At 47.2% G+C, this 12,997-nt stretch overlaps 1 protein-coding gene across 2 annotated transcripts in view; it reads right to left on the reverse strand.

The window, feature by feature from the left end:
* The window catches only part of DVL1 (dishevelled segment polarity protein 1), a 204,151-nt gene that overhangs the window by 15,088 nt on the left and 176,066 nt on the right, over window positions 1-12,997 (reverse strand). The window contains exons 8-12 of one of the 2 annotated variants that reach the window (XM_075018109.1): window positions 12,209-12,348; window positions 11,727-11,803; window positions 10,510-10,577; window positions 9,640-9,717; window positions 1,470-1,601 (exon numbers count right to left, since the gene is read on the reverse strand). In XM_075018109.1, the coding sequence (XP_074874210.1) occupies window positions 1,470-1,601; window positions 9,640-9,717; window positions 10,510-10,577; window positions 11,727-11,803; window positions 12,209-12,348 (495 nt within the window). Of the gene's footprint in view, window positions 1-1,469; window positions 1,602-9,567; window positions 9,718-10,509; window positions 10,578-11,726; window positions 11,804-12,208; window positions 12,349-12,997 lie in introns of both variants that reach the window. The other variant, XM_075018108.1, reaches the window with a different exon arrangement.

The following is a 12,997-nucleotide window of genomic DNA, read 5'->3' on the forward strand; positions in this document are numbered from 1 at the left end:
GGCTCATTGAGTTCAGACCCCTGGTCTCATGGCAGGACCTTTCACTAACCCTGACCCTTTTTTTTAATCTAACCTGCCCCAGACCCTTGAAAGGCCCCTCAAGGATTGAGCTCACAGCCCTGGGTTTACAAGGTCAATGCTCTAAACACTGAGCTAGGCACTGTCAAAAAATAGAGGTCAGGCCCTGCCTCAGAAAGTGTCAGACTGCCATAGTTCCACAGCGCCTCTCATCTCTCTGGAGATTGCTTGGCTTGCCATTGAAATGCATCTACCTCTGGCGTGGACTAGAGTGCTCACAGTGCTAGCAGCGCTCACCACCACCAGCCATGAGTTTAAGACAGGAAATAAAGAACAATCCTGCAGCCCTGTGGAGCACCTAATCATTTAGGAGTGGAAAAAATATATATACATAGACTTTTTTTACATAGTGCATATGAGAAGCAATCGGTGCTCCCTGTAAGCTGAGTGCTTGGGTGGCTGCTCAGGAGAGATTCGGGTGCTGCCCAGCTGATTAGCAGAACACCTACTATGGGCAGTATGTGTTTCTCTTGCTGGTGCACCTGTGCACATGCCTGGTTGCACATAACAAAATTTATTCCACCCATGGATGTTAAAAATTGAGAGAGAACACTGGAAGGAATTAAGACCATCTGAAATGACTGTTTTAGACACTGGCAGGTTTCCAACTGATCTGGAGCAGGATGGGTACAGACTCCATGCTGTCTTGTGTCCTGTTTAGGTCACAAGCAAAAGGAACATAAGTACACGTTTGCAGGCGGTATGAAAACACTGTCTAGATCAGTGTTCCCGAAACCTTTTGAGACCACAAAACACCTAACAACAATTTTTTTTATGTGGAACACCTATGAATATCTGCTTCAAAAAGAAAAATAAAAAAATAAAACCAAAAAACAAAAACAAAAAACCACCAAACAGCAAAATTTACAACAAAACCAAAATGAGTTAATTTCCTCACGTGTCATAGCAATGAAGAAGTGACGCTGTATCTGGTTTTAGTAACAGAAAATATAGATCTTCAGTATATTTTTCCAAATGCTTGTGACACACCTGGGAGTTCATGTATCAGAGCTCTGTGTAACACAGTTTAAGAAACACTGAGTCGCTTGGCAGTTCACTGGGAAGCCTGGGCAGAGCGGTGTGAAAATGCAGCTTTAGAGCAGCAGGGGTGCTGCTCTCCTGGACGGAGACATGCTGCCAGAGCCGCATGGCAGGCACAGAATGGGAACAGCACGGGTTTGATCTTTAAGGGGGCAGGTGCAGGGGGGCAACGGGTGGGGGAAGCTTGCACAGCTGGAGCTCGCACCAAGTTCGAGCTTGCGTCGTCATTCTTCCCTGGCTCACCAAGGTTCTTTCACAAATACACAAAAGGGGTGGGGAAAAAAAGAAAGAAAAAAAAACCCAGCTCTAAACATCAGCCGATCTGCGCAGCTGCCTGGGGACCCACTTACCTATCACTGCATTGGAGATGGTGATTTTTAACCACATTCTGTCCCGGATTTCCAGGCCTGAGTCAGGTAACTGCATAACCTTGACGATAGTAGCCATGTCGCTCTTCACAGTTAACGGAGATTCTTCTAATTCTGAAGGAAAGAGAGGTTAGATGCTAAGTGCTTGGAGCTCAGCCGCCTCTCCAGAGCATGTCACTTTGTTTTGGCTGCCTTGTTCAGATGGTGCATTTCAAGACTTGGCCACACAAAACATTCCCCCCCCGCTTGCACTCTTGCAAGGCACCAACATGCAGGGTTCACTCCAGTTCCGTAAGCTGCTGCTTGCTGTGGAAAGGTTAGTCCCCGAGCTGTGGGCACCCTGGCACCATTTCAGGGAGATGGGGGAAAGGCGACGGGCAGCAGACAGTCATACCAGGACACCACTGGCTCTTGTTCCCATTCTCCTATCAGGGAAAGAGGAAAAACCACACAGATTGCAGGCCTGCCTCCTGGCTGGTGAGAAAAGGGGGCAGAGGAGGAAGTCATGCAATGGGTAAACTTCCCCCTCGCTCCCCAACAGTCGAGGGACTGGGAAGAAGAGCAAGCAGTGACCTGGAAGGCACAGCTGCTGTCCTCCCCACTCTCCTGAAACAGTGCCTTTATCTACCGGGCTCGGGTTCTCCAGCCACTGACAAGTCACTACCTGCCTCTTTCACTAAGGGGAGCTTCTGAGGCTGATACCAGCAGCAGCAGTTCCCCATTTAAACAGCAGTGCACACAGAGGGATTTCAGGCAATGGTCCCACCATAGGCATTTAAACCTGCCGTAGGGCACGTGGAGGCTGTACAACAGACAGCATTGGGAACCAGCATGCTTTGCCCTCACACTTGTGGGTTAATGGTGCCACCTGCCAGAGAAAGAAGAGGGCAAGTCTATTCTGCTATCGATGCATCTACAGTTCCCACTGATATCGGTGGGTGTTGTGGAGGCAGGAGGGAAATGAATCAGGAAGCTAGAAAACAGCCCATCCTTAACAATGCCTAGGCTGGCAGATGCCTTGAAAATGGCTTGCTTAGTGGTGTGCCTGTGATGCTCAACTTTACAAACCAGGGAAGTAACAGGACCAGTGAGAATGCATACACCCTTCCCCCATCGTCCATGCACCTCTCTCTCTCTCTCTCTCTCTCTCTCACACACACACGGCTCATGCTCAACTTCCTGACCCGAGTGCTCAGCTTGAAAAAAAAGAGCAGTTGCATTGGCTGATCCATTTTCATAATAAAACCCGACAGTAAGCTCTCCTGTGCTGGGTGCGCCGGGCTGAGCCTGGCCTTCCTGTTGCTTGTTTGGGAAGGCTATTTTCCTTCCTCACCCTGCGCAGAAACTGCTAGGACCCTTCTTCCATCCTCTCACAGGGTGTCTGAGAGAAAGCCTTCAGCTTACCACCAACCATAGTAACTACAGACTGGTCTGAACCCCAAGGCCTATAAAAGCCTGGGTCCAATTCTCAACTGGTACTGTATTTTTAATGGATTGCCCACCATACTCACTGCGTTCACCCTCCCTCTTATCCTCCCCACTCAGGAAAATTCACATCCATCCTGAAGCTCCAGAGTTTGCAGGTCAGGCCCACATCCAGCAGAAACATAGCAAGTCACGAGCCACCCCTGTTCCAGGAGCGCAACGGAGCCAATTCCACTGCACTTCAGTCACTCTCATACTTTCAGTAAATGGCACAAGTATGAACCAGGGACAACTCAAAAGCCTGAACTTGACACATGCACCTCTACACACGTGAGATATATCATCACATGCCATAAATGTAAGAGGTGTCTAAACTTTTACACCCTCTGAGCAACACCAAGATTTGGATTTTGCTTTAAGTTAGTTCAGTTAGTGAAAAAAAAGCAACTTTAAAAAAAAATCTCATTAAAATATGTGGAAAGCAAAAAACTTGATTTTCACGTGGTCTGTCCTCAAACCAATATTCTTTAAAAACCCACTGGAAGCAGGAGGATGCTGGATCAGTAGGCTGCTGTTTGTCCAAATCTGAAAACTCTCAGAGAAAATATATCCGCCTTAGGACTGGGCTCTGTCATGTTACCCTTGCTCTGATTATAAGAGTGAGTGAGACGGTGAATGTGTGAGCACTAGGACAAACAAATGTGGACCGTCATCAAAATGAGATGCATTAGCTGAGTGAGACAAATCAGTGATCAACATTACCCAAAGCATCCACAGTTGTGTAAATATATTGCTTCATTTACTATTTATATATTATTGTCACAATAAAATGACTTGCTAACAGTTCTACAGTTGGTTAATAACATAATAAAAGTATCCAAATAGGTTAATAACAAATTGGTGAATAACTAAATCAAGCAGTAGTTTACTATTACGTACTGCAAAGAGCCAGAGGAGAGATGTTAAAGAGGCATTTGGTGCTCTGAAACCTCTGTCTGAGTATCACTGCATTAGTCCATTGCTTCTGAGAGATGTCTTGCCTCTCCACTTCTAGAGGTTACTAGGGAGAAGAGTCCAGCCCTCAGGACAGTGCAGTTGTATCAGACCCCTGCTGCCTTTATTTTGCACCTTCATTTTACTGCACGTGCACGTACAATGTCTGCTGAAGAGAAAAGTCCAAGCCGATGAATAAACTGCTCTGGGCCGGATGGATTTCCAAGCTAGTCGTCCACAGTAATGGTCTAATCCAAATCCCACTGAAATCAATGGAAAAAGAAACCTCCTATCATTGATTTCAATGGGTTTTGGATCAGATGCCAAAACACGACGGCTGCCAAGAGGGACTTGCAATGCTCAGGGGTCTGAACAGAGACTGGGAGTGGCTCTCTCACTGCAATAAGACATTTTCCCCTCTAGCGAGTCTCACCTTATCACTGCTGGGCATGAGCCACATCCACCCTGATTGAATAAGCCTCATCAGCCCTGGTGTAACCCTCTCATATGTATGCATAAATCCCAGCCAACTGAAGCTTTCACTTCCTGCATCTGATGAAGGGGGCTGCAGTCCACAAAAGCTGATACCTTAATAAATGTGTTAGTCTTTAAGGTGCCACAAGACTCCTCGTTGTTTTTGCTGAAACACACTAACACGGATACCCCTCCGAAACTCAGAGAAAACTGTAGTGCCCTTTTACACATAAAAGTATCTACAGTGATCTACTGCCTGACTTGTAATAAGCAAACTTTTTTCAAAGAGGTTCTGCCTTTGGTAGACAGCACTGGTGCTAATGCTGCCTAAAAGCAGCTGGGCCGACAGAGAAAACCAGAGGCTATTGCAAGAGTTTGTTGTCCTGCAAAAGGCTGAACATCCTCTTGTACAAGAAACATTTTTCATTAAGAAGTAACATGAAGAACTGGATTGATCCATCACTAAAAAGTCAGATTTAACAGCAACTGAGCCTTCAGGTCCTGGAGGGGTCTTGTGTTTGAGGGAACAAGCCTGAAGAAATAGAGAGATAATAAACTCCCCTGAAAACACCCAGAAAAGGAGCCCACTCCCTGCTTCGTTGTGGAGTTGATCTGAGACCCCTCCCCCCAACCTCAAGTGCTTTAGTCACAAAGCGTTCATGTGACACCGGTTGCACCAATGCTCCCCATGTTAGGAACTTCCCTTCTGATCCACAGGAAAGCAGGAGAAAGGGCTGGGCTGGAAGAAGAGGAGCCATTCAATCTGTTTATGTCATCCCAGCCCTGCTATTATAAACAGAGTAAAGCAGGAGACATAGTGCAGTACTCAAGCTAAGGAATCCCGACACAGACTCGCACCCATCTAATGCTGCTCCCTAACTGGCTGCTTCCACATTTCTAGCAACAATAAAACTGCTGTGTATATTTGCTGTGAGGATCAGCAGCATAACCTTGAAAGAATCTAGGAGGCTCTTGGCCAGGGCTGGAAAACCCAGCTTGTATTTAAGCTCTTTTGTTGAGTCCATTCTGGTTTAGATTGTGCTTTTCACGCAGCGCACGACAAGCCTGTGGAACTCCTCGCCAGGGGATGTTGAGAAGACCAGGACTTTCACGGGGTTCAAAAATAACTAGATAAATTCACAGGGGTTAGGTCCATCAGTGGCTATTAGCCAGGCTGGGTAGGAATGGTGTCCCTGGCCTCTGTTTGCCAGAGGCTGGAAATGGATGACAGGAGAGGGATACCTCAATGGCGACCTGTTCCATTCACTCCCCATGGGACATCTGGCTTTGGCCACTGTCAGAAGACAGGATACTGGGACAGATGGACCTTTGGTCTGACCCAGTGTGGCCGTTCTTATGTTCTTGCCCATTTTCTGCTGTGCTTGGCTGAAAGATCCTTTCTTCCTCCTGACGCACCCCTGAGAAAGGGGTGTGCTGCCCTACTGTGCATTAGACTGGCTCCAAGTGGAAGAGACAGAAAGAGGGAAATCAAATCCACGATAGTGCAGTTTGCTACCCACCTCACTACCAGATAGGCTGGTGTGGCTTATAATGAAACATTACCCTTTGATCACACCTGCCGCCTGAGAAGCCCAAACAGCACTGGAAATGGGAACGAACAAAGCCGCTGGATACACCTCTGATCTGTGTCAGGATAATCCTTTTACAGGTGTAGAAACTGAGCTACAAAAAAGTTAAATGAGTCACCCAAGGTCACTCAGTGAGACAGTGGCACAGTGAGGAATGGCATCGGAGCCTCCCACCTGCTGTAACCGCACCCTCTCCAAACTAAGCTCCCATTGTGTTCAGAATTCAGTGTTTTCTCCTGTGTGTGTTAGTAAAAGGGGATGCCACACACCACCAGCACAAGGGGTGAAGGCCATCTGCAGAAAACTGATTTCACTGCCAGGCAACCTTCCTTTCTGAAGCATGATTAAAGGGTATCCAAGTTCCACATTTCCAAACCACTGTACTGTGTCTCAAAGCACCCGATACGTTAATGTTTCAAGAGGAATGTAAACACAGTCACAGACGCTCATTGTTTGACAGTGATCAGCAGATATATTTGACTCCAGTAATCTTCAGGAGGTCTAAGACTGAAAAAATGCATCTCAAGATAAAGCAACGGTGGCGTAAGTGGTCACTTGCCTTGGACTGCAGATAATGTGTTCCCGGCCCTTCCCCCAGTTGCTGGTGCCGCCTTCTGTCTAAGGAGATGCAGACACAAGATTGACAAAAGAGAATCACTCCCCTTTCATAGTTTCAAGGTGAGGCTGCAATTTTAGCTGCTGGTAGCTTATGAGCCTCCACAGGGTGTGGCTGAGTCTGCTGGTCCTTTTACATATCAAGGCACCCCCAAGGCATAGACAACTCCAGGAATTTAAAAATTCAGCCAAACATTAGTCCAGGAAAGAGAGTGTCGTTGATCATTAACCCAAAGGTCTTTAAATGATCAATGAAGGTCTACGTTATTCATTAGTATTATGATTGTTGCTGTTTTTCCTCTATGGCAAAATCCAATATATTGTGTTGACAATGAAACCCATAGGGTTTCTTTAAGGGTTTACAGACATTACTTTAAGCAACCTATAGATTTTAGGCCCCTATTCAGCAATGTATTCAAGCACTTGCCTAACATTAAGCTTGTGGGTTACGCAAGCTGGCTTCAGTGGTATCCTGCCGAAGTGGAGCCTCAATGGAGAATGAGAAGTCTGCAGAAGTCTTAAGGCAACCTATAGAATCTATGGGGAATTATACATGGTTGCTATCAATTGGGTTAAAAATTCTATGGAAAGGTTATTGTCAGTGTTCTCTGTAAGCTGAGCATTTGGGCAGCTGCCCCGGAGGGATCTAGGTGCCCCCCAGCTGATTATCAGAGCATTCAGCTGCTGGCAGCATGGGTTTCTATTGGTGGTGCACATCTGGACATGCCCCGATGCACGTAGCAAAATTTATTTCGCACATGGATGGAAAAAATTAAAGGGAACACTGGTTACCGTTATTCTGTATTAAAGCCTCAGGATTTTTCCATATAGTACAACTGTAGAAAAGAAAAACATTTTTCAAGGGATAAACTTCCTTAGTGCTTCTCATTTAGATTTCATTGCATAATAAGCCCTGGAGAGGAAATAACACCTGAACTATAAAAGGCAGCGCCACAGTTCGTTAACAGAATCAATTTCTTTTTTTCCAGTTACCCCATGGAGCAGAAAAATATTTTCAGTGGAAAACAAAGAGATTAAAGGAGATGCGTGTAAGCAATACAGGCTAGAGCCATCTAGCTTCACCCCTCTGTTAACCTAGTCAGAAAAGCCAACACTTTCAGAAATGATGACTCATTTGAGGTGTTTCAGCTTTTGGAGGTTCAAGCTGAGGCACCGTAAAGGGCCTGATTTTCAAAAAGTGCAGCACGCCCGCCTGCAGACGTTTGCTGTTTAAGGTATTGCTAATAGAGGCCAATGTTTCCTCTAAGTTTTTCCGTTCATTTTCAGATATTTTTTCATTCATGTGTGGAATAAATTTTTATGTGCATCCCGGCATGTGCGAATGCGCCACCTGCCCCCAGGCACCAGCCTCTGCTGCTCTGATTGGCTGGAATCCCAGGCCCCAGCTGCTATCCCAGGCTGGGAGAACAACAGCGACTGGCAGTGGAGCCTGGAGCTGACTTCTGCTCCCACAACCCCAGTAGAGCCCGCAGTCTGGATCTGGACCACAGCTTGCCTGATTTGTCCGCAAGACTCAGGGCTCTGCATGTTCTACCCTGCTGTGGCCCCAATGCCATGGAGAGGAGGCCTGAGCTTTAAAGGTTTCATGGTTCCCCACCTCCACCTAAGAAAAAGCCCCCTTGTGTGCCAAAACCGTGGGCGCATCCACACTTGCCAATGACTTTTTTGCAGTAAACCTCAGAAGCTGCACCACAAAAAGAAAGCCACGTCCACAAGAGGCAGACAGCTCTTACTAGTGCTGTGCAAGTGAAGGTACTTTCTTGCTGTTTTAGAGCAAGTGCTCACTTATCTGTCACCTGGCCTATGCCTGCTCCTTGGAGCAAATGATTCTCTGCTTGCCACAATGCTGACCTACTGGAGCTGAGCAGCGTTGAAGAAGAGGGGAGCCTCCAGGAGCCTCTTGTCCCATGAGAGCTGCACTGCGGGACAGCTGCCCTCAAGGGCACTGCTTTCGTCCATGAAGTGCTACAAATATAACACTCGCTGATGCCTGTGAACAATGTTCCCTCTAATCTTCTCCATCCCTGGCCACATTTTTTTTCCATTCATGTGCAGAATAAACCTTTTCTGCACACTGAGGCATGGGTGAATGTGCACCACCAGAAAAAACACAAACCTAGCTGTGGGCATGCTGCTAATCCCTCCTGAGCAGATGACAAGTGCAGGGCTGGTAGGTACACAAACCAGTGAGCAGACAAACCAGTGCTTTTCTTTTATCCATTCTTGATTATCAGTGAAACCGACAGCATAAAAACTCTCCAAGTGTGGACACAGGCTAAATTAGGGCCCTGGGGTGAGTAGCCCAGCAGTCATCTGCTATGTTTATTTGCCTTGCTTGAGTGCCATGTGGTTTTAAATCAAATGCTGTACGGTGCCCCACACTCACACCAGAGAGCACAGAAGAACTGATTTCTTACTTTCTAAAGCTTCCAAGATAAGACACCATTATAACTTTCTTGCTAGGCTGATAGGAGAAAATAGGAATTGCCACAAGAGACCAGACCAATGGAGAGAATCTGACCCTTAATTTTCTCTTGCAGGACAAAAGACAACATGTTTCATCAACCTAATTAAGCCATACAGCAGAGCTGACAGCATAATGCTCTAGTTTTTGATCAGCAAGGTTACCCACCTGAGGAAAAACGGTTTCTGGCTCTTTAAGGGACTGATGAATGAGGATGGACCCCTGCCCCTAGATCGGAGAGGAAGGTTTGGGAGTAACTCTTCTAATTCATGGGGCAAAATTTAAGCACAAAATCTCGCTCCTCCAAGGCTGTGCAATCACCACAGCAACCTTCAGAAAGTTTTTTGCTCCCCACAAGTTAAAATTAAAATGGAAAATAATACAAATGTTTGGTGCGGCTGTCACGTTCGTTTGTGTCTGGCTTTGCTTTTTGTGCAGCTCTGCACTGACGGCCCTGAGCAGAAGATATCTGCCCTGTGCTGGCCGCAGTGCGACTTACTTTCCGAATCGGGAATTGAGCTTGTTAGTGAGGAGCTGGTAGATGTGATGGTGCTCATGGAGGGGCTCATACCGTAACGGGGGTACGCTCCCGTCATGGCTGTGGTATGAGAGATCCACGCTGCAGGGTCAATTGGCCTCACGGGTTCAGCTGGAATGGCAAAAACAAACAAAAGGTAGGAAACAAATCGTATTTCTGGTAGAATCCACCTAGCAGGAAGTACTGGAGGAGGTGGATAGGAGACAATTACTTGCACAGCCTTTTTCTCTTAGGGTCAATGTCATTCACATGTGCAAAGGGCTAAGACGATGACTGGTGTGCAGACTCGCTGGGCCCATGGGCAAAGTGGGAGGGAAGGTGTTGCTCCCCGCCCTAAAAGGGGCAGGGTCTCAGGAGGAAGGGGTGGGGCATTAGGAGGAAGGGAAAGGGCCCCCGCCCTCTGGCCGTCACTGCAGTAACAGCAGTTGAGCACTTCTGGGCCCTTTTGCATTACCAGGCCCTGTAGCAATTGCCCCCTTTGCATCTCCAGTCGGCAGGCCTACTAGTGTGGGGGACCCAAAGGCACTGGATGTCCTAGGAGAGTCTTTTGCCTTCACTCAGGGCACTAAGCAGGGACGGTTGGTTAGTTGCAGGGGTCTATCCAAGATAATCCTTCTCCTGTGATTTAGATAGGAGTCTTATCATATTGTACTCGGAAATGGGACCCTGGGCCAAGACCCACACCTAAGTGAAGCCACGAGAGAACAGACTGAGAAAGATAGAACCTCCCGCTGCTCCCCTCAAACTCAGAGCTAGATATCCTGATCTGTTTGCAAAGGATTGTAAAAGAGAACACTTCCTAAAGAGGGCAGGGTAACCAGAATGCCTCGACCCATCAGGGCTTTGTGCCAGGAGTTTTGAAAACCTTGTTAATTTGTGCCATTAGACTGGCTGCTCACTTACCCCTGGGGATAGTGAAATAACTCCTAGGTGTGGGGTCCCAGCACTTGGCCACCGTTAGGCTGATAGGTCTGAAAAGACAATAAATATGGATGACTCAGCTTCCTTTCCGTGTGGAATTGGGAGAATGATACTCTACAGCTGTGAACTAATTTGTTCCTGCCCAGGAATGGCAGATAGAACAGTCACCATCATGCAGAATATGCAGCTATGTAGGTCATCTGAAAATTTGGAGCATCACTGGGACTCAGTGTCAACTGACCTGTCTCTTCCTATCCCTGTTCTGTGGCTCTGCTTCCTCCAGACAGGATCTAGATAACTTAAAAGTGATAGAGCGCGCCAGGCATATTATCAGAACACGACTTGTAAAAGAGCCATTCAGGTGGTAAGGGAGCCATTTCACAGGCATTTGCAAGGGCAGGTGCATACGGTCACTTTCTGAATTTATTGTGTTAACTGACAGAACCATCATTTAAAATTTGCTTTAAAAGTGTTGCTGAAGCTTATAAAATCACCTTTAAAAAAATCGTCATCACCTTCCACTCCTGCAGCTGCCATTGGGCACAAAGAAATGGTGGGTGAACCACAGACTCCGTATCTGCCTCCCTCCCTCCTGCCCTGCCAATCTCTTGCCCCCTAGGGCACTTGAGCCTCTCACTTCCTACTTCTCCCTCTCTCGCCTAGCACTTTCATAGTACTGCAAATCCGCTGATTTGTTTTCTGTCCCTAGTCCTCCTCCCCCACCCCCGCCGAGCTGGAATGCCATGAAACAGCTGTTCCTGGCACTCTGGCTCTGGGAGGGAGTGGAAGGAGCAAGGACAGAGCACAAATCAGGAAATTCGTGGTGCTCCAAGAGTCTTGGGATGGGGGAGAGATGTCAGGAAGTTCAGGGCTCCTGAGCCCCAGGGCACACGAGGTGTGGAGGTTTGGGTTGCAGATAGGTGGTTCACAGGCTGCAGCAGCCCACCAAGATGAAGGAGGGCCGCTCACATGCATGTGGCCAACTCCCTATTCTTGGCTGCCCATTGCTGGCCCATGGGCACCAGTTTAATATCGTGTAGGGCCCCGTAATCTCTAAACATGTTCCCAAGTTCAGAGAGTTGGCATAAGCTTCCAGACCCTCCATGCTTATCCAGACTGAACTGCTGAACTGCTTGAGCTCTGCCCAATACTGAGTGACAAGAGAAGAGGAGATAATGGGGACTTGCTGAGACACTCACCCAGGCTTGGAGACTATTTCCCGTAAAACCCGTACTGCATCGTCATTGCTCATGTTTTCAAAGTTGACCTCGTTCACCTGGAACATGCCACACGAGACATGGAAGGTTATAACCAAAGAGGAAAGGCTATTTTGCATAAGCTCCCCTTCGCCTGTCCCACACCAACAGCAATGAATTGTGCTGAATTTTCAAGCAGCATGAGTCTGGCACCAAATTTAATTGGTCTTAACTTTGTTTTCATTTGGTCAGGAAAACGAAGAGACGTTCCATTGCTGCAGAGGTGGTCAGCCAGCCAGCAGGGGGAGCGCAAGTGAAATGGCAACGATTTGGAGACTTAAATAGTGGGTAGATCCTGGGCCAACTTTTTTACACAAGGGTAAATTTCACTCCTGGATTCAGGAATGAGGGAAGCTGGTGGAAAGGCTGAGCGGAAGCCACTAAATATTTCGGAAGGTGGCATAACTGGGGGGTCATGGACTAACCTGCAGAAGCATATCTCCTGGTTCAATTCGGCCATCTGCTGCTACAGCTCCTCCTTTCATGATCGAGCCAATGTAAATGCCGCCATCTCCTCGGTCATTGCTCTGTCCAACGATGCTGATCCCCAGGAAATTGTACTTTTCTAGGGAGGCAGAGAGAGGGGGAAGAAAAAAAAGTAAGCGAGGTGAATGGAAGGACACTGCAAGCTGGAAGAGTGTGGCCTTCAAAGAGGTAGATGTCTTTCAGATTTCTCAAGCACCACCCCAGAACCCACAGAAGCATTGTGGACATTGAGACCAAAAGGCTAAGCTGAGCTGGTTATATGTACCTGGCATGATCATCCAAGCAGCAGGAAGGTTGTTGATCTTGGATTATTTGTTTCAATATAACTCGTTGAAAATTTGCACATTTTAAAGAAAATAAGCAAGAGGAACTGTACTGAAAAGACTTGTCTGCACCTAGAAATAAAACACTTAATGGTGTCAGGTCATGTTTGTTTTTCTGTGTAGCCCTGAAAGGGCAGGAATTCAGCGCTGGAGAAAGGGTTGGACGTAGCTCTGAAAATGTCTGTTTATGCAAACAATGTGGATTGCATGGGTAACAGCAACGTAAGCCTCTATCACCCAGCTACCTTTCTCCTTACCCCACTTCTAGGAGATAGAGGACAATTCCATCTCCAGGGACCACAGTCCTGGCCCTTTTGCTGTGTCTACAGTGAAGACTGAAAATCTGAGACAGCTACGATATGGGTTACGTGACACAGACACATCCACTCTGAGCTGGAATGAGAC

The sequence above is a fragment of the Carettochelys insculpta genome, chromosome 23 (assembly GCF_033958435.1).
Source record: "Carettochelys insculpta isolate YL-2023 chromosome 23, ASM3395843v1, whole genome shotgun sequence".
Classification (NCBI taxonomy): Eukaryota; Metazoa; Chordata; order Testudines; family Carettochelyidae; genus Carettochelys; species Carettochelys insculpta.